General features: G+C 37.4%; 1 protein-coding gene across 1 annotated transcript in view; it reads right to left on the bottom strand.

The window, feature by feature from the left end:
• The window catches only part of CDC40 (cell division cycle 40), a 45,591-nt gene that overhangs the window by 2,457 nt on the left and 15,985 nt on the right, over positions 1-27,149 (bottom strand). Inside the window, exons 3-14 of the mRNA XM_083374879.1 lie at positions 24,300-24,429; positions 19,599-19,682; positions 17,374-17,513; positions 15,863-15,959; positions 12,724-12,863; positions 10,926-11,000; positions 10,452-10,497; positions 9,353-9,454; positions 8,020-8,135; positions 7,592-7,725; positions 1,042-1,118; positions 213-357 (exon numbers count right to left, since the gene is read on the bottom strand). Of these exons, the coding sequence (XP_083231005.1) occupies positions 213-357; positions 1,042-1,118; positions 7,592-7,725; positions 8,020-8,135; positions 9,353-9,454; positions 10,452-10,497; positions 10,926-11,000; positions 12,724-12,863; positions 15,863-15,959; positions 17,374-17,513; positions 19,599-19,682; positions 24,300-24,429 (1,286 nt within the window). The remainder of the gene's footprint in view (positions 1-212; positions 358-1,041; positions 1,119-7,591; positions 7,726-8,019; positions 8,136-9,352; positions 9,455-10,451; positions 10,498-10,925; positions 11,001-12,723; positions 12,864-15,862; positions 15,960-17,373; positions 17,514-19,598; positions 19,683-24,299; positions 24,430-27,149) is intronic.

The following is a 27,149-nucleotide window of genomic DNA, read 5'->3' as shown; positions in this document are numbered from 1 at the left end:
GACTAAATCTCAAGTCCACTTATTAGGGTATATGTAGTATCTCATTAATGTGCATTATATTCTAATCAACAATTGTCTTAAGAACTTCAGTAAACATTTGACAATTATATGGCAGGTTTATATAAATCTCTCTACCTGTTGAGCCAAACTTGAAAATAAAAATGAAAGTGATATGTAATCCATATTAAGTATAGAAACAGTAGAATACGTACCTCATATCAGGTGAAAAATCTACTTGGCAAGCATAGCCTGCCACCATATGACCTTTGAAGATTTTCTTTTTGTTGAGCCTGAATCTGTTTTGAGCTCCAAAAATCAAAATCTGATTGTCCATTGATTGACAGGCAAGCCATTTTCCTGTTGAGGTAAAATATTAATGCACACGTGAACCTCTCATGGATTTTAAGAATCAAACATTCCTATAATATATAAAGATGTAAGCTACAGATACCCAAGAAATTGTTTGCAGAGGGCAAACGACCACAATTTTACCAGCTTGATCCTACATAACATTTCTGACATCACTAGTTTAACATGTCAAGAATTCAACTTGCAAAATTGACATCCGAAGAAGATATGCATCATTATAGCAAAGGTGGATAACTTGAAATGTCAACATGGAGACAACGAAAACAGCCGACAGAGCAGAAAATATACAAGGGAAATGTAGAAGAAAAAAAGTCTGATAATGAGTGCCAGGATCACCAGCATTTAAAGTAAAGAATCAAGAAACTAGGTTCTATTCTATTCTATTCTATTCTATTCTATTCTATTCTATTCTATTCTATTCTATTCTATTCTATTCTATTCTATTCTATTCTATTCTATTCTATTCTATTCTATTCTATTCTATTCTCTATCTATCTATCTATCTATCTATCTATCTATCTATCTATCTATCTATCTAATCCTCTGCAACATTTACACACCAGAACCCAGATAATCTATTTTTGAAATCTTGCATGTTAAATGAAAACTACTAAATATGATTACATCTTTTAAAATTAAAATATCCTACATAAGATACAAATGTAAGCTTACCATTTGGAGATAAAGTCACTGCTGGCATTGAGTGCATACTTGGCTCTGCTATGTACTTAAAATCTACTGGAATGTCCCTACAAAAGCAAAATATATGGATGAAGGCTACTGCAAATAAAATGTTCTTATATGAAAGGAGAGATTAGGTTACAGGATTCCGATATGAATCTATAATTCCAAAGTACAGTTTTACTTTCATCTGACATCACTATTAGCATTACTACCTTCCATGCCGGGGTTACAATCTACAAATATTTTTATGTCTAATGTCACAGTGGGATTATCGGTTACAAAATGAAACAGGGATCATCTCAAAATAAAACAAAGCAATAGCTGAATGATTTCCCATGAATGTTAAAGACTTGCATGAATTAAAATAATGAAAACTTTAATCCTTCATACTCTGCATTTTCCAGGACTGATGGGATGTAGAAGAGGCTGAGCCCAAAGGGTCTCTGCTAAAAACAAAACAAGTTGGGTACCTTAAGCCTTCAGAAATATGTAATATCCTACCAGGGAAAATTTGGAAAATCTGTCATGTTAAAATGATTTGGAGAGAAGAAAACATAGTTCCTTTTAACTCTGAGTCTGATATTAGTGATGAAAGATGACATTAAGTCCTAAAGCTGCATTTCTGCACTGGGTATACAGAGCTCATGAATTCTTACTACTCTTTTTTTACTATGATAATGTAAAGATAATGTTTGAAGCAGTAAGAGTTTCAAAAATTAGGAGTATCTAGATCTTTGTTACTTTGGATACAGGTTAAACACCAAGAGCAAGAACGAATGTTTGTTTATACATCCTAATCTTGATATGCTGACTCTTATGAAGCACTATGAGGCGGTATGTAAGTCTAAGTGCGATTGTTATTGCTACTAAGAGGTTACATTTTACATATGGAGATAATAGCATCTCTTAAAAGTATTTAATAAATACTAACCAGTTAAATCACACACGCATACACATTATACAGATGCACACATATAAACCTGTTGATACACACACACACCCTGAAACACATTTTGTCTGAGCTATCTGTGTTCCACATTATGTTGTGGTTATCTTAACAATCTTAAATGTGGATTAACCTCCCTTCAAAGGATGGTTTGCAACACTTCTGTCATTGATGTGTATATTGAAGGAATAAGATATTTCTTATTAGACTTTAGTAAATTTCATTTTGTGAATCTTCTTGTAGCATCTAAGGATGTTTTATTTTTATTAACTAAATGTCTCCTGAAGCTCTTTGGAGAATTTCCTATAGCCAACAGAGATCTCGCACTGAAGATTATCAAAGGCAGAAAATATTCATTAGACAGCTATATTAACCTTCATAATATTTTCATGCAGCACATTAACAATGAATTATTTGGCATGTATATGCTCTCAGAAAGGTTAGTTGTGATAATTTTGTCACATAACCATATAAAATAAAACCAAATGCTGTGACCTGCAGTACAACCAGAAAACCACCTGCACTTTTAAAAAGCCAAATAGATGATATGTAACAGAAAAACCTTTTCCTTTTATTATGGCCAAAAGATAAAATAAAGAACTTTGATTTGACTGCCAGTTTTTATACCCTGTGTACCTTTAAGCAATCCAACCCATGTTAGAAAAAGTAGATATTACTTTCTTTTACCACCCATAGCAGCTGAACCCCAGATAATCTGCATTCACTAGGCACTTGGTTAGCCAAGTGAGCACTAAGCATTTTGCTATTCTTTGATTTATATCTGGCCTTTTATTCAGGAGCTTGAGATTATGAGTATCTAATAAAAACTTACCTGCCACTACAACACATTCATTCTTTATATATTACTGAATGTGTATGTATTACTGAAACAGCATACGGGGCTGGGGGCTCTGAGTATCATTAAGTGGTACTGATGAACCAGCAGACAGTGCTCTTTCGTTAAAGTCAATAGCCAATAAGGACCAAATCAATTATTATTCTACAATGGTTCTAAAACTCCCCCTCACCCAAGGAAAATCCAGTCACCAAATATTTGCCTTCATTCATATGATTCTTTTCATTTGAAGTTAAAACTCTTTGTTGACTGACCCACCATTTTGAAATCCCAGATTTAATATTACATTAGAAAATAACATCTTCTTTGTAGTCACGTTCCACCACTTTTCTTTCTTTGGCATTTGGCATTTTCATTTTTTTTCCACTTTTAAGTGAACAGCAATCTAACTGATTTTATTTTAGCACCAAAACAGGCATACTAGATTACCAAAAACCAAGGATCAGACTTGGGAGATCTGATAAGGGCTCAGTTAATGCCTCTCTCTTCAACTATGAATTAGAGAAGGAAGAGTGCAATCCAACCTTGGAAGCTCACTGGATCACAACTTGCTTTCTGGAGTTGTGGATTCTCCATCACTGGAGGTTTTCAAGAAAAGACAACCATTTGTCCAGGATGGCATAAGGATTCCTCCCTCGGGCAGGGGGTTGGAGAAGATGTTCCAAGACATCCCTTCCAGCCTTACGATTCTATCATTTTTCTCAAGAAATAAATGAACAAGTGTAATGCTTTTGACTCATTTGTTTACTTGGGTTCTCTTTCTCGTTTTAGGATTTACACAAGAACTGATTTTTTTGAGATTAATATGAATAAGGGTACCTCTATGGATATGGTTTGGGATGCTAGTAAGGCCTATATGAGAGGTGTGTTGATATATATGAATAATAGACGTAGACGTGTAGTGGAAACCAGAAGGAAAGAACTGGAGAATGAAATAAAGGAAAAACAAAGGGCTTTGATTTTGAATCCAGGGGACGTGAAGATTAAAGAGGCTATTAGGCTGTTAAGAGGACAATTTGATAAATTAATGGCAGACCAAGTGGCAACCAATCTGCGGTTTGCTAGGCATAATACTTTTTGCAACGCTAATAAACCAGGCAGATGGTTAGCCTATAGACTGAGGAAGAAACAAAGGGCCTCTAATATAGACAAGATTGAATATAAAGGAAGGGTCGTGTTTCAACAGAATCTTATTAAGGATGCTTTTGTGGATTTTTATTCGAAATTATATACCAAAGAGGAAATTGAGGTAAAAGACATTGATAAATATTTGGAGAATGCTAATATTCCGGTCCTTACGCAAGCACAAAGAGAGGGGATTAACCAACTGATCACAGAAGAAGAAATCCTTACAGCAATTAAGGATTTGAAGGTTGATAAGGCGCCCGGTACAGATGGCTTGTCTGCGGCTTTTTATAAAAATCTACAATTTGAGATGATAAAACCGTTAAAGGAACTGTTCCAGACAATCCAGAGGGGGGGAAAGGTGCCACCGTCTTGGAGAACAGCTTTTATCTCATTGATTCCGAAGGAAGATCAGGATGCTACTCAAGTTAAAAATTACAGACCGATTTCGCTTTTAAATACAGATTATAAGATATTTGCTAAGGTTTTGGCTAATAGACTGATGAGGGTTCTGCAACAGGTGATTCATGGGGATCAAACGGGGTTTATTAGTGGTAGGCAAATGAAAAATAATGTTAGACATATAGTTGATGTGTTAGAGTATTTGGAAAGGCACAACCAGATCTCTGCAGCGCTAATCTTTTTAGATGCTGAAAAGGCTTTTGATCAATTGAATTGGCAATTTCTGTTGAGAATGTTAGATAAAATGGATTTTGGGGAAAATTTCTTACAGCCGATTAGGGCATTATATCAAAAGCAAACTGCCCGAATCATAGTTAACAATAGTCTGACGGCAGTATGTAATATTGAGAAGGGTACAAGGCAAGGATGTCCGTTATCGCCCTTGTTATTTGTATTAACTTTAGAGATATTATTGAACAAGATTCGGAATTCGGAAAAAATTAAGGGGATACAAGTTGGAGATCAGGACTATAGATTGAGAGCATTTGCAGATGATCTGGTTGTTACAGTGACCCAGCCAGAGAACTCTGTTGTGGACCTGATAGAGATAATAACACAATATGGGAAGGTTTCTGGATTTAAAGTAAACATACAGAAAACTAAAATTTTGGCTAGAAACATGACAGTTTCACAGAAGGCCTTCTTGGAAGGATTAACTGGATTTGAGATTGTTAAAAGGGTTAAATATTTGGGGGTAATTTTGTCGCCCTCGAATACAAAGCTATATAAAAATAATTATGAAAAATTGTGGGGGAAAATTCAAAAAGAATTGGAGAGTTGGCAAAAATTGCAATTGACTTTGTTGGGACGGATTGCAGCAGTGAAAATGAATGTCCTGCCCAAATTTTTATTTTTATTCCAAATGATACCGATTCTTAAGAAAGATTCTAATTTGGAGGAATGGCAGCGTGGTATCAATAAATTTGTGTGGGCAGGGAAAAAGCCACGAGTTAAACTTAAGATTATGCAGGATATTCGTGAGAGAGGTGGCCTTAAATTGCCTAATTTTAAATTATATTATGAAGCTGCTGCATTAGTAGGAATAAGTGATTGGATCAATTTGAAGCAATCGAGGTTATTAAATCTTGAGGGCCATGATTTGTTGTTTGGCTGGCATGCATATTTGTTGTATGATAAGAAGGTAGGTACTGTGTTTAGGACGCATATTTTAAGACAGGCATTGCTGAGAGTTTGGAAGAAGTATAGACATAAGCTAAGTTGTAAGATACCATTGTGGGCAATTCCAAAACACGCAATAGAAAATATACATGCTGGTTTCAAACACGATGAGACTACCTACAAGGAAATTTTAAGTTTGGAAAGGAATGTTTGGTGCTTGAAATCATATAGCATCTTGCGAGAAGAGAAGGTTGTTCAAACATGGTTTCAATATACTCAGCTACGGGCCAGGTGGAAAGAAGACCAGAAAATTGGATTTGCAACGATTGATGAAAATCTGATAAAGCAAATTAGAAATCAGGGACCTGCACACATTAAACGGATATATCTTGCATTGATAGAGATTGATTCAGAAACAGAGCTTGTTAAGGACTGTATGATAAAATGGGCCCAAAATATCCAGGAAGTTATTACAATGGACATGTGGGAGAAGATCTGGGTGAGGAATGTGAAATTTACTCAAGCTCAAAATTTAAGAGAGAATTTTTATAAGATGTTTTATAGATGGCATTTAGATCCTAAAAAGCTTGCAAGTATGTACCCGAATTATCAGCCTAAGTGTTGGAGGTGCGGGGTTGAAGATGCAACATATTTTCACATATGGTGGACATGTAAAAAGGTTAAGGCCTTTTGGATTAAAATCTGGTGGAATATACAGAAGATCTTTAAAAGGAGGATAAAGTTTTGTCCGCAATTTTTTTTGTTGGGAATAATTGTTGATGCTACAGTGGTGGACTCTAAGTTGATGCTGAATTTAGTCACGGCAGCAAGACTTTTGATAGGACAATATTGGAAGAAAGAGGAGCTGCCGACCATAGAAGAATGGACTTTAAAGGTTTCCGACCTGGCAGAGATGGCGAAGATATCGGCTTATTTGAAAGATCACTCGCAAGAACGTTATATTATGGAATGGAGAAAGTGGATTGAGTTTATCCAGAATAAGTATAGGGTTAAGAAGTTTTATCTAGCATTCGAATAAGTCTTCTTTCGTGTTTTTTCTTTTCTTTTCCTATTTTTTTATATATATTTAATAATGTTAAGTTTTGTTTGTTCTTATATAAGTTAGAGAGTGATGGATTTTAGAATTTATGGTTGTTAGTATATGGTTGCTTATGATTGCTTTTATATATATATACCTTGTATTTAGCTCTGGGAAGTCCGGGGGGGGAGGGGGGTGGGGGGGAGGTAGGGGAGGGAAGAGGGAGGGGGGAAGGGGGGAGGTAACGGGGGAGGGAAGAGGTAGGGGGGAGGTAGGGAGGGGAGGGTGGAGGGGGATGGGGGTTTTTAATGGAAAATTGTATTGTAAAACTTTTCAATAAAAAAAAAAAAAGAACTGATATCTCATATTTCTGCAGAAAGATTGACACCTATAAAGCCCTACATGGCCTGGGTCCGGGTTATTTGAGGGAACACCTGCTGCCGGCATCAAACGCCCTTCGCCCAGTGCGCTCTCACAGGGAGGGTCTGCTCAGGGTTCCGCTGGTGAGAGATTGCCGGCGGGTGACACCCAGGGATAGGGCCTTCTCAGTGGGAGCGCCTGCCCTCTGGAACCAGCTGCCGGTAGAGTTGAGGACTGCTCCCGACCTCCGATCATTCCGCCGGGGCCTGAAGACCTGGCTCTTTGAGCTCTCGGGCCCAGGCTGAGGAGAAAATTTTAACTGGGGTTTTAATGTACAGGGTGATTTAATGCTTTTTAATTGGTTTTAACTTTTGTATGTTTTGATTTTTAATTCCCTGTAAACCGCCCTGAGTCCTCAGGGAAAGGGCGGTATACAAATGCAAATATTAAATTATTAAATTAAATTAAATTCCAGATACCCAAATTTTTAAGCAGCAGTTTAAATATAATAACCTGGGATTGTGAATAGAATAGACTAATGGAAAAGTAGAGAGAAAACAACACATTTTATTGCTGCAATTATTTTTTTGCTTGTCCTGTTACTGTCAAATGCAACCAAACTTCAACTTACCATTCCCAGACTCTTAAACTCTTGTCATCCGACGTACTCACAAATCTTCGGTTCTCATCCACAAAAACAATGGTGTTGACAGCCCCTAAATGTCTATCATATTCCTGAACAATTTCTCCACTTCGAATATCCCACTGCAGGGGAAGACCAGCATGAATTATTTTTCTGAAATTTGAAGGGGATGATACACAAAATTTGCAAAATTTTATGGAAATATGCCAAGAGATCTATGTGTAAGAAAACTTAACTTTAAAAGAACTTTAAGCTTTAAAAACTTTAAACCAGTTGCAACTGCAAGAAAGCCATTTGAATGAAGATTTGCAAGCTGAGTTGAAACTATTTATTTATTTATTTATTTATTAGTTTTTATAAACCGCCCTTCTCCCGAGGGATGTCGCTCTAAATAAATTATGAAGCTTTTGAGTTACCTGAACAATTTTCTTATCTGACATTCCTGCTACAAAAAGATTCTGCTTATCTTCATCAGGATTGAATTTGACACAGTAAGGAACTTTCCTGTTGGTGAATCTTGAAATACACTGCCCTAGAGCGAAAACAGTTGAATAGGAAGATGTTCACAACTTTTAGCTTTTAAAGTTTGGTTTTAAGACAGCTGACTGGAGGGGCCTGCTGGTCTGAAGACTTCCTGAAAACCAGGAGAGGGAAAGGGGCATGCATTGGAATAAAAAGAGACAATTTGTGGGGGCAAGTACAGTGTTTAGAAAAGAAGGCAAGGTTTTGGGGCACTGTAACTATATACAGATCAAGAGTAAAGGTAAAGGTTCCCCCGCACAGGTGTGCTAGTCGTTTCCGACTCTAGGGGCCGGTGCTCATCTCCGTTTCAAAGCCGAAGAGCCAGCGCTTGTCCGAGGACGTCTCCGTGGTCATGTGGCCAGCATGACTAGACGCCAAAGGCGCACGGAACGCTGTTACCTTCCCACCGTAGTGGTCCCAATTTTTCTACTTGCATTTTTACGTGCTTTCGAACTGCTAGGTTGGCAGAAGCTGGGACGAGTAACAGGCGCTCACTCTGTTACGCGGCACTTGGGATTCGACCCGCCAAACTGCCGACCTTCTGATCGACAAGCTCAGCGTCCTAACCCACTGAGCCACCGCATCCCTTCAGATCAAGAGTAGTAATTTATAAATCATTTGGCAATGTTGGACTAACCTAAGAACTGACAGAGGTTGACAGAGAAATATTCTTGCCCTGAATGCTTAATGTGTTACTAGTAAATGCAAATATTTGAAATTCAGAATTGAGATGAGAGGTCCTTGGTGCTCTCTGAATTCGCTTGTTTTCTTGCAGATGTTTCATTACCCAAACTAGGTAACATCATCAGTGCTCATGCTTATGTGTGTTAATAAAAAATTAAGGCAGAAGACAAAAATAAGCCTTCCAGTCAGTAGGAATATCCAGGAAACAGACTTATATATTTAGACAAACCATTAGTCCGTCTAGCCTGCAACAATTAGCAATAGACTCCGCAGAGTTTGTGAAGCAATCTTTCCTAGTCTTACTTGAACATACTAAACAAGGAACTCAGAAAACAGAGTATTGCTCCTTTATTGAGCTATTAGTTTGCCTTTTCCATCTCAGCATATGCATCTATGATTGATGTGTTTTTATGTTATGGAATCATCCTTTAATGTATCCTGAAAGTACACTGCATCATTAAGAGGGCAATATTGTATCCTGCTTGAAGTTTATCCTTTGAAAAATGCACATTACATAAGCAATCTTTCCACGCATACAAATACCTGTTTCAGTGTCCCATAGTTTGAGATAGCGGTCATACGCGGCACTGAGGAATTGGTTCCCAGCATTGTTAAAGCATATATCCCTAACAGCTTTACTGTGTCCTACAAGATGGAAATCGTACCATTAGAACTGAAGAGAATCTAAAACATAAACCTCTTTATGAAGAAAACTCTCGTAACTCTTGTTAAGATGATAACATTGATAACGTGATGATAACGTAACGTAACATAACATCGTTAAGATGTAGGTGCTTCATCACTGGAGGCTTTTAAGAAGAGACTGGACAGCCACTTGTCTGGAATGGTATAGCAGGGGGCTGGACTAGAAGACCTCCAAGATCCCTTCCAGCTCTATTCTGATTGATTGATGAAGACTAGTTATTTAATGATTATCTCTAACCCTTCTCTGTGGGTACGCCGACCCTCTGGAATAAGTTGCCTCCGGAGCTGCGGATGGCCCCTGACCTTTGGTCCTTCTGCCGTGACCTGAAGTCATGGTTGTTCCAACAAGCGGGCCTGGACTGACTACGATTTTTAATTAGGCTTTTTACTGGGTTAAATTGTCTTGTAATTTTGCATTTATTGTTTAATTCTCTTTTTAAATTTTTTACTCTATGTTTTTTAATTTTTATTGTTGTGAGCCACCCCGAGTCCTCAGGGAGAAGGGTGGCATATAAATTTAATAAAATGAAATGAAATGAAATGAAAAATATGTTTACCCTGTTTTGCTACTAACAGGCATAGCTGATAATAAATAATTAAAGCCACATTTAAAACAACAATATCCATTTTAAAGTCAAAATCAGCATTACAAAACTGAAATATCTTATCTGAAAATCATCCAAATGCCAAGACTTCGCTTTACACCTTTTTCACGGGTATTATCTTGGTCAAAATGATACATTGGAGCAGCAGATGCCAAGTTCAGAAAGAATAAATTTGTACCATCGCGCTCAAATCTTGGTTTGCCTTTTACTTAAAACTCACGTATATGCCCACCAATCTCCAAATTTTGGGAAACTTTGGTTTACATAAGGCAACTACATCTCAGTCATGCACATATAGAGTCATTTTAAAAAAATAGAGTAAATAATATTACCAATGAATGTTCTCAAACATCTTCGTTCACCATACACTTCCCAGAGCTTTGGGGTAGAGGAAAATACATTTTCAGACAAATTTAAATAGAATCGCACACAGTTGCTTATATATGCAAAGACTTCCATTTTAAAACTAACCCACCTTCAAATATAAACTATCGTACAATTTGTATATTCAAGCATAAGTAAATTAAAGCATCAGATCCACTTACTGAATTTTTTGCAACTTTGGGAATTGGGAATATTGGGAATTGCAGTTCAGCAAATCTCTAAACTATGGGTTTACCAACTGTTTTAAATGAATGTATTTCTTATTAAATAAGCATTTAGCAGCCCTTAAAAGTTATAACCCTGGATGGCCCTGGCAAAAGCATGACAATTGCTACTGAGTTTACATTAATGTAAGCATTAAAGAGCAAATGTAGTCAAAACAAAATTAAAGCAGGGATAGTATACGCTTTGAATCCATTTACCTTAATTTTACAATCCATGGAAGAAGATAAGAGCAGATGGCCAGAAAGAGGAAACAGCCTGACGGCACTGACTCCCTTAAACAAAAACATAACTATGAATATGGATGCATTTTCCTTTTCAAAATATGTATTTCAGTACCATACGATCACTTACAGGTGCTTCTAGTACCATTAACTTTTGGTGCCTAAAGCACAGCAACCATTCTACATCTCCCAAGATGCACCAATGACTAGGCTCTGAGTTGGTTTTGTCTTCTAATTTCCAAGGCCAATATATTATGACTGCTGTATATTCTAAAGTTTGGGTAGTTTTGGATAAGCCCCTTTTCTAACATGCTGGAAAACTGCAGTTACTCAAGGTTAACAAACCAATAGCTCCTAGAGAATCCCAAAAATGTGCATGAACTGAAACCACAACAATACATTTAATTTTATAAAAAGAAGAGTTAATGCCAAGATAAATATGTACATGGTCACATTTCATGGGAAAAGCTTGATAGTCTACTGAGACAATTTAATATTCCCAATCTGAGTATAGTAGTTTCCTCACACCATTAACAAATATTAATATGGCAATGAATGATGCTAATACTTAAGATGAGCATTGAGACACTGTAATTCAAAAGCAGCTATGTCTCCAGTGAAAAGATGTCTTCCCTCTAGCTAGGGAAAGAGGTTTGCTGATATAACAAATGGCTGGCCTACCATATTATTATCATTTGACCTAGTATTACGTTATTTTGAGACTTCCATACTTCCTATAAACGTGACCATGCAAAAATGAGAGATACTTCAGGGCAAAAAAAAGAGCCTTGGTGGAGCAGTGGGCTAATGCCTCCTTAAGTAACACTAGCTGCCTGCAATTAGTGCAGGTTCGAGTCCCACCAGGCTCAAGGTTGACTCAGCCTTCCATCCTTCCGAGGTAGGTAAAATGAGGACCCAGATTGTTGGGGGCAATAAGCTGACTTTGTAAAAATGCCGCTTTGGGGGGGGGGGGGCGAAAGCCCTAATAAGCAGGCATATACATAGAATGAAGGCTATTGCTAAGCACATTGATTTGTGCTTTAAATTGTAAGCCGCCCTGAGTCTTCGGAGAAGGGCGGGATATAAATGGGATTTTAAAAAAATGGGAGATTTTTGAGCCACAGATAATACTGGGATAGGTTAGGTTTGGAATGTATACTTTGAAACTTGCTGTGAACTCATCAAAACCCTCCCACAAGCACACAAAAGACCTTATAATATACCACTCTAATGCCTGGCATTTTCCCCAAGTCTTCATATTATTAACAGGTACCACTGGTTTCCATGAATGAGTAGCCATTCAAGACTAGATCTCTAAGGCCAATGGTTTTAAAATACATATGTGAAAAATACTTTGATTCTGAAATAGTTTGCTTTTGAGTTTGAAACAGATGCTTTGAGTTAAAAATAGGTTGTTTTGATTATTCTGGAAGTGTTTTGCGATTAAAACATGTGTTTCCAATTTGGAACACAATTGTTTCGAGGTCAAATTACTTCCAGAATTGGTTGAAGCAACTTATTTTAAACGTAAAATAATATCTGTATTTTAAAAGCAGCAGATTATATGGAAAAGTAATGGTAACTAGCAGAGATAGGCTAGAAATTGGGAATAAAATTGACATACGGTAATAAAATTTGTTTAGTAATATCCTCTGCAATTTCTTCCAACATTCTGAAATTCTGGAAAATTTGGAACAGGTTTATCCTAACTATAATAAATGAAAAGACTGCAAAGACGCAAGAGAGGAAAATATAATTTTCAAGTGTTCCTTACCTTTGTATGACCTGACCATACATGGATTTGTTTCTTAGGAAGGTAACATTTTTCAGGGGGTACTGTTGAACGAAGGTTAACGCCAACATCCTGAGGAACATGAAGGTAGGACCTCCCTTGATAGTCGTACATATCTTTGACTAAAAGAAAAATAAATGAATGAATATATCGGATAAATAATAGACTAATTTAATATTTAGGTGGCTGTGAAGTGTATACAATGTGTATACAATTTAGGATACAATGAAGTGTATCCCAAACGCTGGCCTTAAATTCAATTTCTTTGGGTAGCTTCTTGATCAATAGCTCAAATGCAGTTAGTTTCTATCCTTGAGCTCTATGTGCATATTTGTATTCATCCATCCACCCAGTGAGGTCTACTCTCTTTAGGTTCTGTCCCTCTGATTGGGATTTGAAAGCTGGCATTCTCATTATCCCAACCCCTCTTTGAAATCCCTTCCTGGTAGAGATCAGCTTTGTTCCCCCTCAGGCTTGATGACGGCTGAAAATCAACCTGTTCTGCCTCAGATCAGAAAAGAGCAAGTTGTAACTGAAGATGGGCTCTGCAGGACCATGAGTTTTGCTTCATGTTTCAGTTTTAAAGGTTTACTTGATTTAATCATTTTATACTTATACTTGTAATTTTGGATTGTCTTTTATATTAAGGCTGTTAGTTGCCCTGAGCTATTGTGAGGAGAGATATAGAAGCAAAATGAATGCATAAATAAATAAGTTAAACTGAGACCTTAAGAAATAGTAAATCACTAACATGACTTGACAAAAAGTTTAATTTTATGGCAGGATAGGCATATATATATATATATATATATATATATATATATATATATATATGTGGATCCTTGGTTTTTCGGGTTTTTTCCCCGCGTAGAATTAAAGGTGTAGGCGCAACGTTTCGACGGAATCCCATCCGTCATCATCAGGCTTCTGCTTCCTTCTTCTGGGAGAAGCATGTGGCTCTTGCTCTTTGTTCCTCTTTTTTAAACTGCCAGAGGGGGTGTGTTCTGTGGAGGTGTGCTCTGATTGGGTAGGGGACCAAGTGTGTTCTGATTGGGTGGGAGTGTGTTTTGAATGGTGGGTGTGTTCTGATTGGGTGGGGGTGTGTTCTGAGTGGATGGGCTGGTCTCAGCTGCCAGCTCCAGAACTGAGCTGGTGAGTTGTGCTGCTTTTGTTCGGCTTCGTGTTTGTGGTGGTGCCATGTTTTTATAGTGGGTGTCAGTTTGCTTATTGTGTGGTTTGGAGGGGTTTAAAGTGGCTGATGTTGCAGCTGTAGTTAGGTTTCTGTTTTGTGGTTGTGTGTCTTTATCGTTGTGGGTTCGGATTTGCTTTTTGAATGGTTGTGTGGTGGTGATGTCATGTGATGTTATCATGAGTTTGGGTCTGGTATCATATCAACCACAAAACAGAAACCTAACTACAGCTGCAACATCAGCCACTTTAAACCCCTCCAAACCACACAATAAGCAAACTGACACCCACTATAAAAACATGGCACCACCACAAACACGAAGCCGAACAAAAGCAGCACAACTCACCAGCTCAGTTCTGGAGCTGGCAGCTGAGACCAGCCCATCCACTCAGAACACACCCCCACCCAATCAGAACACACCCACCATTCAAAACACACTCCCACCCAATCAGAACACACTTGGTCCCCTACCCAATCAGAGCACACCTCCACAGAACACACCCCCTCTGGCAGTTTAAAAAAGAGGAACAAAGAGCAAGAGCCACATGCTTCTCCCAGAAGAAGGAAGCAGAAGCCTGATGATGACGGATGGGATTCCGTCGAAACGTTGCGCCTACACCTTTAATTCTACGCGGGGAAAAACCCGAAAAACCAAGGATCCACATACAGGCACCCGCGAAAACCTCAGAAAACACACACACACACACACACACACACACATATATATATATATATATATATATATATATATATATATATATATATATATATATATATATATATAATTAGATATAGATATATATGAAAAATATCCTAAATGCTTAATTTCATCTTTCAAACTGATTCTGATTTGCAATATGGGAAAGAGTGTTCCATTGAGTGGGAAAGAAGGTCATAAGGAAAATAAAACAAAATCCTGGTGACATGCATAAATCCTAGGATAATGTCTAGTAGAACTCGTTTCAGAAAGAGAAGGAAACATTGTCTAGAATGATATAAGGAGGAAACAGCAAAAGCTTGTCTCCACGTTGCTATAGGTTTTTCACATCAACACTAACACTTTTTGACTACAACTTTAAATTTTAACAGCAAAAACTATGAGTTTTAATTGTATCATTTCTTTGGCAGAGCAGTATGATTAACTGATGTTAAAATATTTTCTTCCTTTCCTGCATTAAAGGCATCTCTCTACTGAATCTGACCTACATGGGAGAGAAGTAGGTCACGTAAGGTAGTTTATCAATAAATTCTTATTTTTTTTCCTCAGCTGCTACAAAATATATTTCTTTTTGTTTTACGTTTTAATTTTTCTTAATTGTTTTATGATTGTTTGCCATCCAGAATCACTTGTCTGAAATGGGTGGCTATAGAAATTAAATAAATAAAAACTCACAGATTAAAAGAAAAAAACACCTTACAAATATAAAGATCCAGGTGCCTATAGAAACTACCTCAAAAGGAGTTTGCAAATTAAAAACCAAAGAGCTGACATTTGAGATGAGAATCCAAGCAAATACTTCGTGTTCCCAATAGTTCAATCCATCCACGTCTAAAGTTTAACTGCAAGTTGAATTTTTTTCCTGTGTTACCACAAACAAAAAGCATTTTTAAGCTTCTTTCTTACTGATCACACATACACACATATGTAAACAGAAGCACCCACCCTGTGCTGACTTCTAGCTATGGTGTATTAGGCAGTGGAGGGATTCAAATATGTGAACAACCAGTCCTCTGTGTGGATGCCACTTCCAGAAGTCCATTCTGGGCCTGGGCAACAAAAAATTAGCTACTGGTTCTGCTGAAGTGGCGCCAACTGGCTGAATCCCACCACTGGTATTAGTTCAATAAAAGACAGATATGGGATTATCTCTAATAGTCACGCAGTGAGAAGTTACGAAGAAATGCAGATGAATTGCTAACAGTATAACTTACCATGCAAAACTGTCTTTTCTTCTCCAGGTTTATCATCTTCATGTTTGCCCTTCTTCTGCCTTTTTGCAGTTATTTCATCCAGTTCCCTCTGTTCTTCCTAAATGGCCAAACGTTAAAAATTAGTTGATCTTACAAATGCACACACGTGTGTACACGTACTTCCAATACCAGCCATAGATAGGGTCATTTCACATAAGGTAATAAGCTGCCTTGTGCTTATTACTTTGAGATGAACCCACTTCCTTGGTAAATATCCTTGTTTTTACCCACTTGTAGGATGCACACGAACTATAAAGAAAAATGTGGTTAGTTATGCTCCAACATAAATGCTCCTTCTCTCCTTACTTAGTGTCTTTGATAGCAGATGTACTATAAAGGTAAAGGTTCCCCCGCACATGCGTGCTAGTCGTTTCCGACTCTAGGGGCCGGTGCTCATCTCTGTTTCAAAGCCGAAGAGCCAGCGCTTGTCCGAGGACGTCTCCGTGGTCATGTGGCCGGCATGACTAGACGCCAAAGGTGCACGGAACGCTGTTACCTTCCCACCGTAGTGGTCCCTATTTTTCTACTTGCATTTTACGTGCTTTCAAACTGCTAGGTTGGCAGAAGCTGGGACGAGTAACAGGCCCTGACTCTGTTATGCGGCACTCGGGATTCGACCCGCCAAACTGCGACCTTCTGATCAACAAGCTCAGTATCCTAACACACTGAGCCACTGCTTCCCTATCAGATGTACTATAGAGAGTGTATAATAGTGCTTTGAGGAGACTGGAAAGGGTGTTAGTCAAAAACGAATATTAAAACATTCTGAAGAACAGCATCAAATTCATTTGTGGCTGAATACGTGAGTCCTCTTTTGTGTGATGCTATAGCAAGCAACATTTCTTTGCTTCATTTTCAGCAAAAAAAATATAACTAAGATTTAGAAATTTATTTGATGATATATTTTCTATTTTTTGCTACTTTGTGTCCTAGATATACAACTCAAGATTTCAATTACAACACAAATATGGAGACTATGTCAAAATAACAACTATGGTTTAAAATAGTGTCAACAGTCTGAGTAGAGCTGTCTGTTTTGTTAAGTGACATCTTGATGCTCTGTAATTTAAGGAATTACTTTTCAAAAACCATCTGCATCATTTATACCCTGTAAGCTGTTTTTTCTGATTCCAGGACACCAGAGTAGCGTATTCTGTAATGAATAAACATTTTTTAAAAAATCAATGATTAGGAAACCTAGTATTATTCACGTATTTTAGACTTTATCTCCCATCAGGTACAGCAGAATGACCAATTGCAAGCAACTGAATTGTGGGACCTGTAATTCAAAACAGTTGGATAGCATCCAGTTGTTGTCCAGAATTTAGAGTTCCTTTCCCATTTAAAACACCAGAACAGGAGGACAACTGCATATATAAAGAAGTGTCATAAAACAGAATGTGGGACTTCCTCATCCCAGTCTTTACTTCCTATATACTTGAAAATAAAAAAATAAAATAAGGGGTACTCACTTCAGAAGGTTTTGCAACCTCCTTTTCATCAACATATTTTGCCCAAGGTCCCAAGAAGCCATCTATGTTAGATGCATCATTCTGTTTGAATTTTTTTCTTTTCTCTATTTTCTTTTGTCCTGTTTCAAACACTGTTAGACCTATGGACAATAACAAAAGATTATTTCCAGATTTGAAAGCAATTCTTACTTTTAAGGATGACAGAATAGTCTTCTGCCTCCTGAAATATCAAATGATGCTTTCGTACAAAATCAAGTTTGATCTGTGGACAAGTTCATGATAATCCCCATTTCATGCTCATATGTAGCCAATAAAACTGTAAATAGTTTTGGCATGATTTGTAACTATGATGTTTATACACTACTTCTACTGCTAAACTCTGCTATGATTAGGTTCCATATTAGTTTTCTCCTTATAGCACATTTATCACATTAAGAGATAACTAAATAAAGGCATTCTTAGAAAACAAAAACGGTGAGGACTACCTGCAACCCAACACTTTCTTTAGAAATGTTATCACTTGCCCAGAAAACAAAGATAAGCTATGGCAATAAGAAGAGCACTAGAGGTCACAGTTAATCCGCCCTCCCCGGCTTTTTGAAGGCAACCATGACATCTTCAAAATTTTAAAACATATCTGAACCACTCAAACAAGTCACAACCCCTGTCGTGGACATGTTTTCCTCATCCATCAAAGAGTGATGGTTCATACAATGCTTGTTAGTTTGTGAATGCAAGAATACAGCAGGACTTTTCAACCAGTGGTACGCGTACCACTTGTGGTACATTAACGAGTGGCAGGTGGTATGCAGCCCTGCCTAGCCAAGTGTAGTGGGGGAGGGAAAGAGCCAGTGAAGGCAAGGACTTACAGTGAGAGAGTCCTCCGGAGCTGCAGAGTGGCTGGGGCTAGGCAAAGGCCCCAGGCTCATTTCTGGCTCACCCTCCCCCATGAGAAAGGAGGAGGAGGGGGGCGGAGACAGGAGAGGCTATAAAAGGAGGCAATTTGGGCTGGAGAGGGAGAGAGAAAAAAAAGCAGCAGCCTTGGGAGGAGGTGGAGTCAGCTCTAGCTGCACTGAAGGGGAAGGAGGAGGAGGAGGAGGAGGAGGAGGAGGAGGAGGAGGGTGGGGTGGGGTGAGAGGAGAGGAGAGGAGAGGAGAGGAGAGGAGATCAAGCAGGCCGGCTATGAGCTGATCTACAACTGCTGTGGCAGCCACCTGTGCTGGCAGCAGCAAACAGGCAAGAAATGCAGTGGGGGAATAGGGGTCACCCTCCAAGAGGAATGAAAAAAGGCAGCAATGGCTGGAGGTGAGGCACGGAGGGAGGGAGATGGAAAGTGGAAGGATTCTTATGTGGTTTTGTGACTCTGAAATTCTGGGATTTGTGCAATGTGGGCTTTGTATTCTTAAGGAGTGTTTGGCAAATTTCTATTTGGCTGATGTCTCATCTTAGCTTCTATTGCTCTGCTATTGTTAGCTGTAAGTTTTGCTGCAAGAGATTTTGAAGTATTTTTTCTCCTGAATGGATTTTGCCTGTAGCATTCCTTTACTTATGAATGGAGCCATTTGAGGAGGCTGCCTTAACTGGCAGCCAGTACTTACTACATTTTTTTTCTTCCTTAAGTGCCGGCTGCACTCCTTAACTTTCCTTTCTAGCCAGTAGCTAATTCTTAAAGGGGAATGCGCCTTTTTAAACTAGTTCACTCAGCAGTTTGTCTTTTCTGTCTCTGGAGGCTTTTCCTTGTTTGATGAATATATGGAAGAGAGAAAATATGGGGGGGGGTGTTTTCAAATTCTTTCTTCAGAAGGAGGTGGGCATGACAAACAGGGAGGGAGGGAGGGAAGTCCCACCTTACCATTTGGCCACCAGCAGCCCTGCCATTGACTTTGCTTGTCAAAAGGTTGCAAAAGGGGATCACATGACCCTGGGATACTGTGAGTATCACAAATATGAATCAGTTGCCAAACATCCAAATATAAATCACACGACCCTGGGCATGCAGCAATGGTCATAAGTGTGAAAAATGGTCATAAGTCATTTCAGTGCAATTGCAACTTTGAACAGGGTTTTTTTTTGGTCATCAAGGTTTTGACAGCTTGCTAGGTGGTACTCGAATATTGCCATATCCTAAAAGTGGTACAATCAGTGAAAAGGTTGAAAAGCCCTGGAATACAGAACAAAAGATAATAATGAAATCATAAATAAAATCATATTTGATGTTTCTTTACCTTGATTTTTTTCTGCTTCTTCTACAGATCCAATATATTTAGTAGACACTTCACAATTGTCTATTGAAGGATCTAGTGCATATCCTGCGGGATCAAATCATTTTAAAGTTATCTTTCATAAAGTATTTTTATTGTCACAATTTTAATTTATACTATGAAGCTTACCGAAAATGTTTGTCCTTGGCTCATGTCTGACACCCATTTTTTAACAAAGATCATTACAAATTAATTATCAACAGATCTTAAGAATTTTCAAAGCTTTTGTTGCTATAATGCTATAAACAAAGATAATTATAATGATTTTATATATGGGATGCATAAATGCAGAACCATATATTACTGCCTTTCTATTGATATCTGAGTAAGCTATATATTCAGTCTTTTACATTGTATGGCCACTGAAATAGAAAGCTTCATATTGGATCTAGAGAATTCAAAAAGTCTATTTTTGAATCTATTATTCAAATACTGATTGTATTTGAAGAAACAGCATTTCAGCATTTATTGATAATGTATATTTAATTATATAGACTACAATATATTTAATTCTTTTTTACTTTTAGCGATTTAAGCCCAACTTTTACTCCATGGTTAAATTATGGTTTGTAACTAACAAAAGCAGATAGAATAACTACGCTTAAAAATACTATTTATGCTAAGCCTTGTAATCTTTTGCTGTAAGAATCTATAATATTCTAGAGAGCTATTTAAGATGACAGATGACAGATATGTCCCATGGCTTCTGTGATATCTCCTGCTCTTCAAATGTTCCAAAAGTAAGGATATTTCCATGGTGATTGAGTGATTGAAAGAAAAAAAAATGGAAGCAATATAACTGCCATTGTAGGATTGAACAAAATTACCTGTTTGTCTTAAAATGCTTACAAATAACAAAAAAAATGGCAGGATTCCAATCACAATCATCTATTCACACTTCAGAGTGTGAATTGTAACATTAATCAAAAGGGATCATGACACCAGATTTATGTACCTTCCCCCTCCTGTCAGCACACATTTAAACAGAAATACCATTTTCAGTTATTAGGTATTGCTTCAGAATATGAATCACAGTTAACACGAAATCAAGACTGAATCTTTTGGCATTCCACTTCATACCCCCATACAGTTGGATGAGCACTCTTTGAATGATTTGCAACTATCCAATTTACTGTCATTATATCCATTCTACATTAATTGACTTCCTAATCATGAGATCATGCATGCAGGATAATTGAAAAAAGCCAAAGAATGCCAAAAAGAAATCAGTATGTGCTTCACTTATTATAGAAAAGGCTTTGGATTGTATCAATCACATCAAGCTGTGGAATGCACTCAGAAAAAAGGGAATCTCGGAACATCTCACTGTCCCGAGAAATTTACGTGCATGTCAAAAAGCCATAGTCGAACAAAACATGGTGAAACAGGTTGGTTAGCAAAGGAGTGCAACAAGGCTGCATACTCTCCTATTATGGAAGTGGGAGAAGTTTTAAATTTGGAGGAAAAGGCACCAATGTCCTTTCCCATCCTAATGACACTAACTTGAGAGGCAAAAAGGCAGAGGATCTGCAAGACTAATACTGAAAGTCAAAAGGCACAGTGAAAAAAATGGGAGTAAAATTAAAGATAAAGAAGACCAAATTAGTGACAACAGATGAAACAACCAGCTTTACAATTGGTAATAAAAATATCCAAGTGGTGGGTATATGCTCAAGAAAAGTTCTGCATGAGTGTCCATGCAGAACTTTTCTTGAACATGTAGCCAATGCGCAAACCAAGTATTATTGTTTTGCAACAGATTAGGCTCTCGATTTTTAATAAAATTAAAAGAACCTCAACAAAAATAAGGTGGGCCACCAAACCTGGTGGGTTCAAAAAGCATTGTCACCAAGGACACTAGTGTTCCAAATGCTGTGTTGGAAACCAGGATTTATTTAAGCAAAGGTCAAACTCAGGAGAATGACAATCCAGCCAATCTTTGCTCTTAATAGTGGAACTATATAATTAAGCAGAGAACAGAACAAGAGTGGGGATTTCTTCGGCTCTTCAAAAACCAAAAATACTGTCTATACAATGGTACAGAACTGCTCAACCATAAGTGGTATCACATTTATTCTGATACACTAAGTTTGTACTGCTGAAATTTGTACTAACAGACAACATGGCTGATGACTGCTAAGCACATTGATTTGTGCTTAGATTGTAAGCCGCCCTGAGTCTTCGGAGAAGGGTGGGATATAAATGGGATTAAAATAAAAATAAATATAAAGTTATGAGAACGAAAGGTAGAAATAGGATGTATCTGGGATTGCAAACTACTTCAATCTGCATCTCCATAAATGGTCTCAAATTACTCCTGTGAAATCTGGCCATGTTGGTAAATTGATTTCAGGATTTTAAGAATAGAAATTAGAATGGTTTGCTTCTTAGATGTTTCTCATTCTTATATCTTTCTTAATTCATCCCCAATTAACAATGGGTTAAAACGCAGTCTTGCTTCTTCTGACATCCCTACTTTATTAACGACTTCAATAATGACCTTCCTATCAATCAGGCCAAAATTGAAACCTATTCTGGGGTGGGGTGGGGAGAAAGACCTGCTTTTGCTTTAATCATCATCTGTCAAGAGAAATCTTACTAACTGAATTTCCTGAACAAATATCACCTTCCTGTCTTTGGAATATGCAAATACAAACAATTTTATTTGCTATCCTGTGTCTTCTTTCAGTGGCTTAGAATAATTTCTGTCTGAATACATTATTGTCAAAGCATGCTCTGATGGTCTCTGAGATAAATTAACATACTCACAAATAGCAAAGTGCAAAAAAAACGAGGAGAAATTAAAGCTCAGATCTCTTTTTCTTCTCTGCCTACAATCTACAATATTTTATTTTACGATCAATAGTGCTCCATAAAGATAGGCCTGGAAGACAGCCCAGTATTTGGGTGAATCAAATGTATTAGTTCCTGCGGTCTCTTGCTGCCAACTTTCTAGTTTATTTTAATAGCTTGATGTAACTGAACAATGATGCCTTTGTCCAATTTTTGCAACGTTGAGGTAGGAGCACATTCCTGTGCAGAGAAGCGTGGATTCTTGGAGACAGAGAAGATGCCTTCTCTAACTCCTAGCATTTGGCAAATTCTTTTATTGTCAGTGCACATGGAGACATTCTTTGCTACTGTTGAAAACTGAGAAAACCAATTGCTGGACTATTGCTTAGTTTGTTTCCCGAGTGATATTCCACTCTTTAGCTCCAGAAAATATAAATGTTAATGTAAGTAGTATGTGAATATATATTTGAGAAACATTTTTTAAAAATACGTAGATAGAACACACACATTCCGCACAATCTGCTGTTCTTTCTCTCTCATTTACAGACTTTGCATTAAAATGAATGCTAAAATGTTTCGGGTTTCACAGCTGATCAACTTGTGTTGATTTATTTACTTTATTACACCTAATAGTAAAACTGTGCCTGAAGGAGGAAGAGAGATTTCTCCAAAATCAATTAGGCATCTTTCTTTTCAAGAAATATATATTTGAGCTTCCTATAAGATTTTTTTGCCCCCCTCAATTGATCTACAAGGTTTCCGAGAATGGGCCTTCCTCTCTTCCTCCAGGAAATGCAAGGGATTGACCCTGGATCTAGAATGCGAGCGGTGAATTCTACAAGGTATTTTCCAAAATAAAGAGGGATTCTTTTCATTTGTGGTACAGAATTTTTCATTGTTTATGGTACTTTTTAAAAGTTGTATTTATTCCATAAAAATGATCAGACAGAGAAATCAGGCTCATGAAATGGCTATAAATATACCCCCCACCGCCAAAAAAGAACAATGACTTTTCAGACCAGGGACTTAATGATTACGGAAACATCTTATCTGAAGATATATTTTTTTTAAAAAAAATTGATACCCTCAAAATGAACAGGAATCAAACTTTCTCTGTAGCTGATCTTAAGCTTTGGAATTTACTCCCTGCTGAATTGAGGAAATTTAATTTTCTGGCTTTTCAACAGTATGTTTAAACAGTGTTTAACTGCAGTTGGTAAAAGTTGTTGTTTTACTGTTGTTTTAATATTTTATTAATACTATTTTAGGTTATTATAGATAATAAGATTTTTCTTTTTTTAAAAAAATCATTCAGTGGTAAAAAATTTGCTTCACAGTGCATTGGGTTTATAAGCAGTTGCAATGCAGTTCTGATCCTGGTTACTTTCCAGTTATGCTGAAAGTTGGATGGAAACGATGCCCAGTAATAAAATAGTTTGTTGAATGTGGTACAAAAGTGAACATTCACATCCAACCAGAAATGTTATGTTTATTTCATCATAATATTTTCTACGCAATGAAGATTATTGCAGATAATTATTGCAGAGCTGTATATATTATGAGCCATATTTCAATACTGATTAACTACTCTCTTTTAGGGATTATATAACTGAAATTAATATTATGAAAGCTTTAATAAACAAAAAGGTAAATAGGAAATTCAATTAAATAAACAATAATTTAAGCCTAGATGTTTTCTGAACATTTTCCAATTAACAACAAACACTTCAGACTCTTACTACTTGCCAGAAAGGCCAATGGACACTTAGCTTTGGAAGGTCTAAGAAGTTTGGAGGTATAACAGAGCATGGCATTAATAAGCATAACAATTTTTAATAGGTTCGAATATAAAGAAACATACACACACATTACCATAAGTTGCAAATGTTCTTCTCTGTTGTTCAAACATGAAATCATTGATATGTGCTGGTTCCGTGTATCCAGAAAGCATGTTCCTGGGAGCGGCCATCTGTTGAGTCCTAAATGGATTGACTGGCCCAAACTGCATTAAAAACAGTAGAATAAAAGGTTTAATAAGATTTGCTTCATATATGGCATTTTATCTGCAGAGATATCCATGTTCAAATATTTGTCACACTGGTGTCGTATCTCTCAAAGAACTCAGTGCAACGTGCATGAATGTATCTTCGCAAGAATTCAATGAAGTTAGATTAGAAGTCTGATTGCCTAAGATCATTACTGAGCCTTCACAAGTGGGCGTTTGAACCTCAGATTCAACAATTGTAATGCAACACACTACCATGATCTGAAATTAGTTTTGTAAACAACAGGTTAGCAGTTTCCAGGCATTACTGAACTCAAGTAACCAGCAAATTCAGCGGATTTGGACACTGGTCATAGAAGATGTGACATTTAGTCTATTATCAGGAAGGTCACAATTGCCTATTCCAGTGATGGTGAACCTTTTAGACACCAAGTGCCCAAACTGCAACCCCAAACCCACTTATGTATCGTGTGCCGGGTGGGCGTGGTCCATTGGGTAGGCTTGGTCCATTGGGTGGGTGTGGCCCATTGGGTGGGCATGGCCCATTGGATCGGTGTGGCTGTGGTGATAACGGCAGACTGGGTGGGACTAAAAAGTTCAATCAATCAATTCCAACTTTGCGAGATTTTTTTTCCCACAAGAAGTTGAAAATGATTGATTGAACCTTTTTTTTTTGCACACGGCGGCGGAGTGAAATGTCTGATCTTTACAAAGTAAGTTAGGGTGACTCTATAAAGGAGTTTTTCCAACAACCTTCGGTATTTTGTTATTGTTGTTGTTAGTTGCGAAGTCGTGTCCGACCCATCACGACTCTATGGACAATGTTCCTCCAGACCTACATCTTCTGGAGTCCGTTTAGGCTCACGCCTACTGCTTCAGTGACTCCATCCAGCCACCTCATTCTCTGTCATCCCCTTCTTCCCTTGCCCTCAACCTTTCCCAGCATTAGGCTCTTCTCCAGTGAGTCCTTCCTTCTCATTAGGTGGCCAAAGTATCTGAGTTTCAATTTCAGGATCTGCCCTTCTAAAGAGCAGTCAGGGTTGTTCTCTAGGACTGACCAGTTTGAACGCTTTGCAGTCCAAGGGACTCGACTGCTAAATAATCAGTCAAAGTGGAAATGGCATCAATAATCTACCTTCAGAATTCTTACAATAGAATATGTCAACTGTGGACAACAAAATTATATTAAAAGCCACAGTTCAGTAATTTTGCCCTCATTTTGAGATGTTTTATCCAAAATAGCAGCATCAAGAAAATTAAACTGGAAGAAAAGCAGACAGATGAAAAGTTTTCCATTCTCTCAGTGTTAAAAAGATTGAAAGCAGGGACCAGAAATTCTCCCTCCAATTTATTCTTAACCACACTGTAGCATTAGAGTTGTCAAGTATTATTCCAAGTATACCCCACATTCTCTAACAATGTTCCAAAACTTACAAATTGGAGCATTTTATAGCTAAATATAATTGCTATAGAGCCAGGGAGGAATTCATTATATGTTATCTCTGGGCTGTCTCGGAGTTTTAGTTACTATGGATTTCCTATTTTTGTCTCAATAGGGTGGTCTGAATCAAGATTTTCTGTGCTTTCTACTGAAAGCTTTAACTGATTTTTTTTTCCTGTGAACCATGCTAAGACATAACACATTTTTCAATATTTCCAACCCTGGTGACAGATCACTGCAAGAGAGAAGTAGGATCTGCAGAAGTCACCACATTCCCATCATCTGTAGATGAGAGCAATTTAGATTTCCACTCTTCACCAGTCTGATTCTAACCCTATCAGACTTCATTCAATATTTAATTGATTGCATTGTAATGTTTAGATTGCAAGTTATCTTCATGTCGGTGCTAAGATACTACATTCAATTTTACTTTCCGTTTATGCAACGGCAATCTCCTTCATACTATCCTACCCCTATTGTATGCATCTAAATCAGTTCTGGAAAGCCCTCTTTATCCACCAGAGAGAGGCATATATGCCTGCAGATAAGAATCTGGCTATAATATATTCCATTCTACTAAAGCTGTGCACAATTTCGAGAGAAATTCAGTGAGAAAAGCAGGCAATAATGGAGTGCAAAAGCACTGATCAGATGAAAGGTGTGTATATTCCTCATAAATTAACTACAGCTATTAATATAAGGCAGTTATTCTACCTGCAGAGATGCCCACTATATGAATCTTAAGCCACATGACAAAAAAAATAATCAAAACTGCAACACTTAATGAGATTCATTTCATGTATTATTTCCTCATCCTCTGGAGACATCAGATATGTTTTGCATTTTGAACCATTCCCCTGTTCCCTCATGTTAAAATCTAAGATCAAACTAATCAAATAATAGATATTATTAACCAGCAAAAATCATAGCAATTTTTTGTACATTTTACATTTAATATAATTTTTTCATACTGTTTATTTTCGGGAATGCAGATCAGCAGTATCTCAAAAAAATGCATTAAATGTACAAAAAAATAACCGTTTTGAGTTTTGACAGCCATGCTTTCACAACTGATAGCTATTTACATTGGGACAAATGAAACTGTATACAGATAGTCTTGACTTACAGCTATAACTTGCTCAGAATTAAGGTCGTGCTGGAGGTTAAATGAATCATCATGTGACTATGCCCAAGTTTATGACCTGTTATGTGGCGATCAGTAAGCAAATTCAGTGGTAGTTATGCGAATGTTGTGGCTGTAAAGCAAATGCTGTGG

Source organism: Vipera ursinii (genome assembly GCF_947247035.1).
Source record: "Vipera ursinii genome assembly, chromosome: 1".
Lineage (NCBI taxonomy): Eukaryota > Metazoa > Chordata > Lepidosauria > Squamata > Viperidae > Vipera > Vipera ursinii.
The sequence above is the reverse complement of the archived record's forward strand: the minus strand, read 5'-3'. Positions and strand labels throughout refer to the sequence as shown.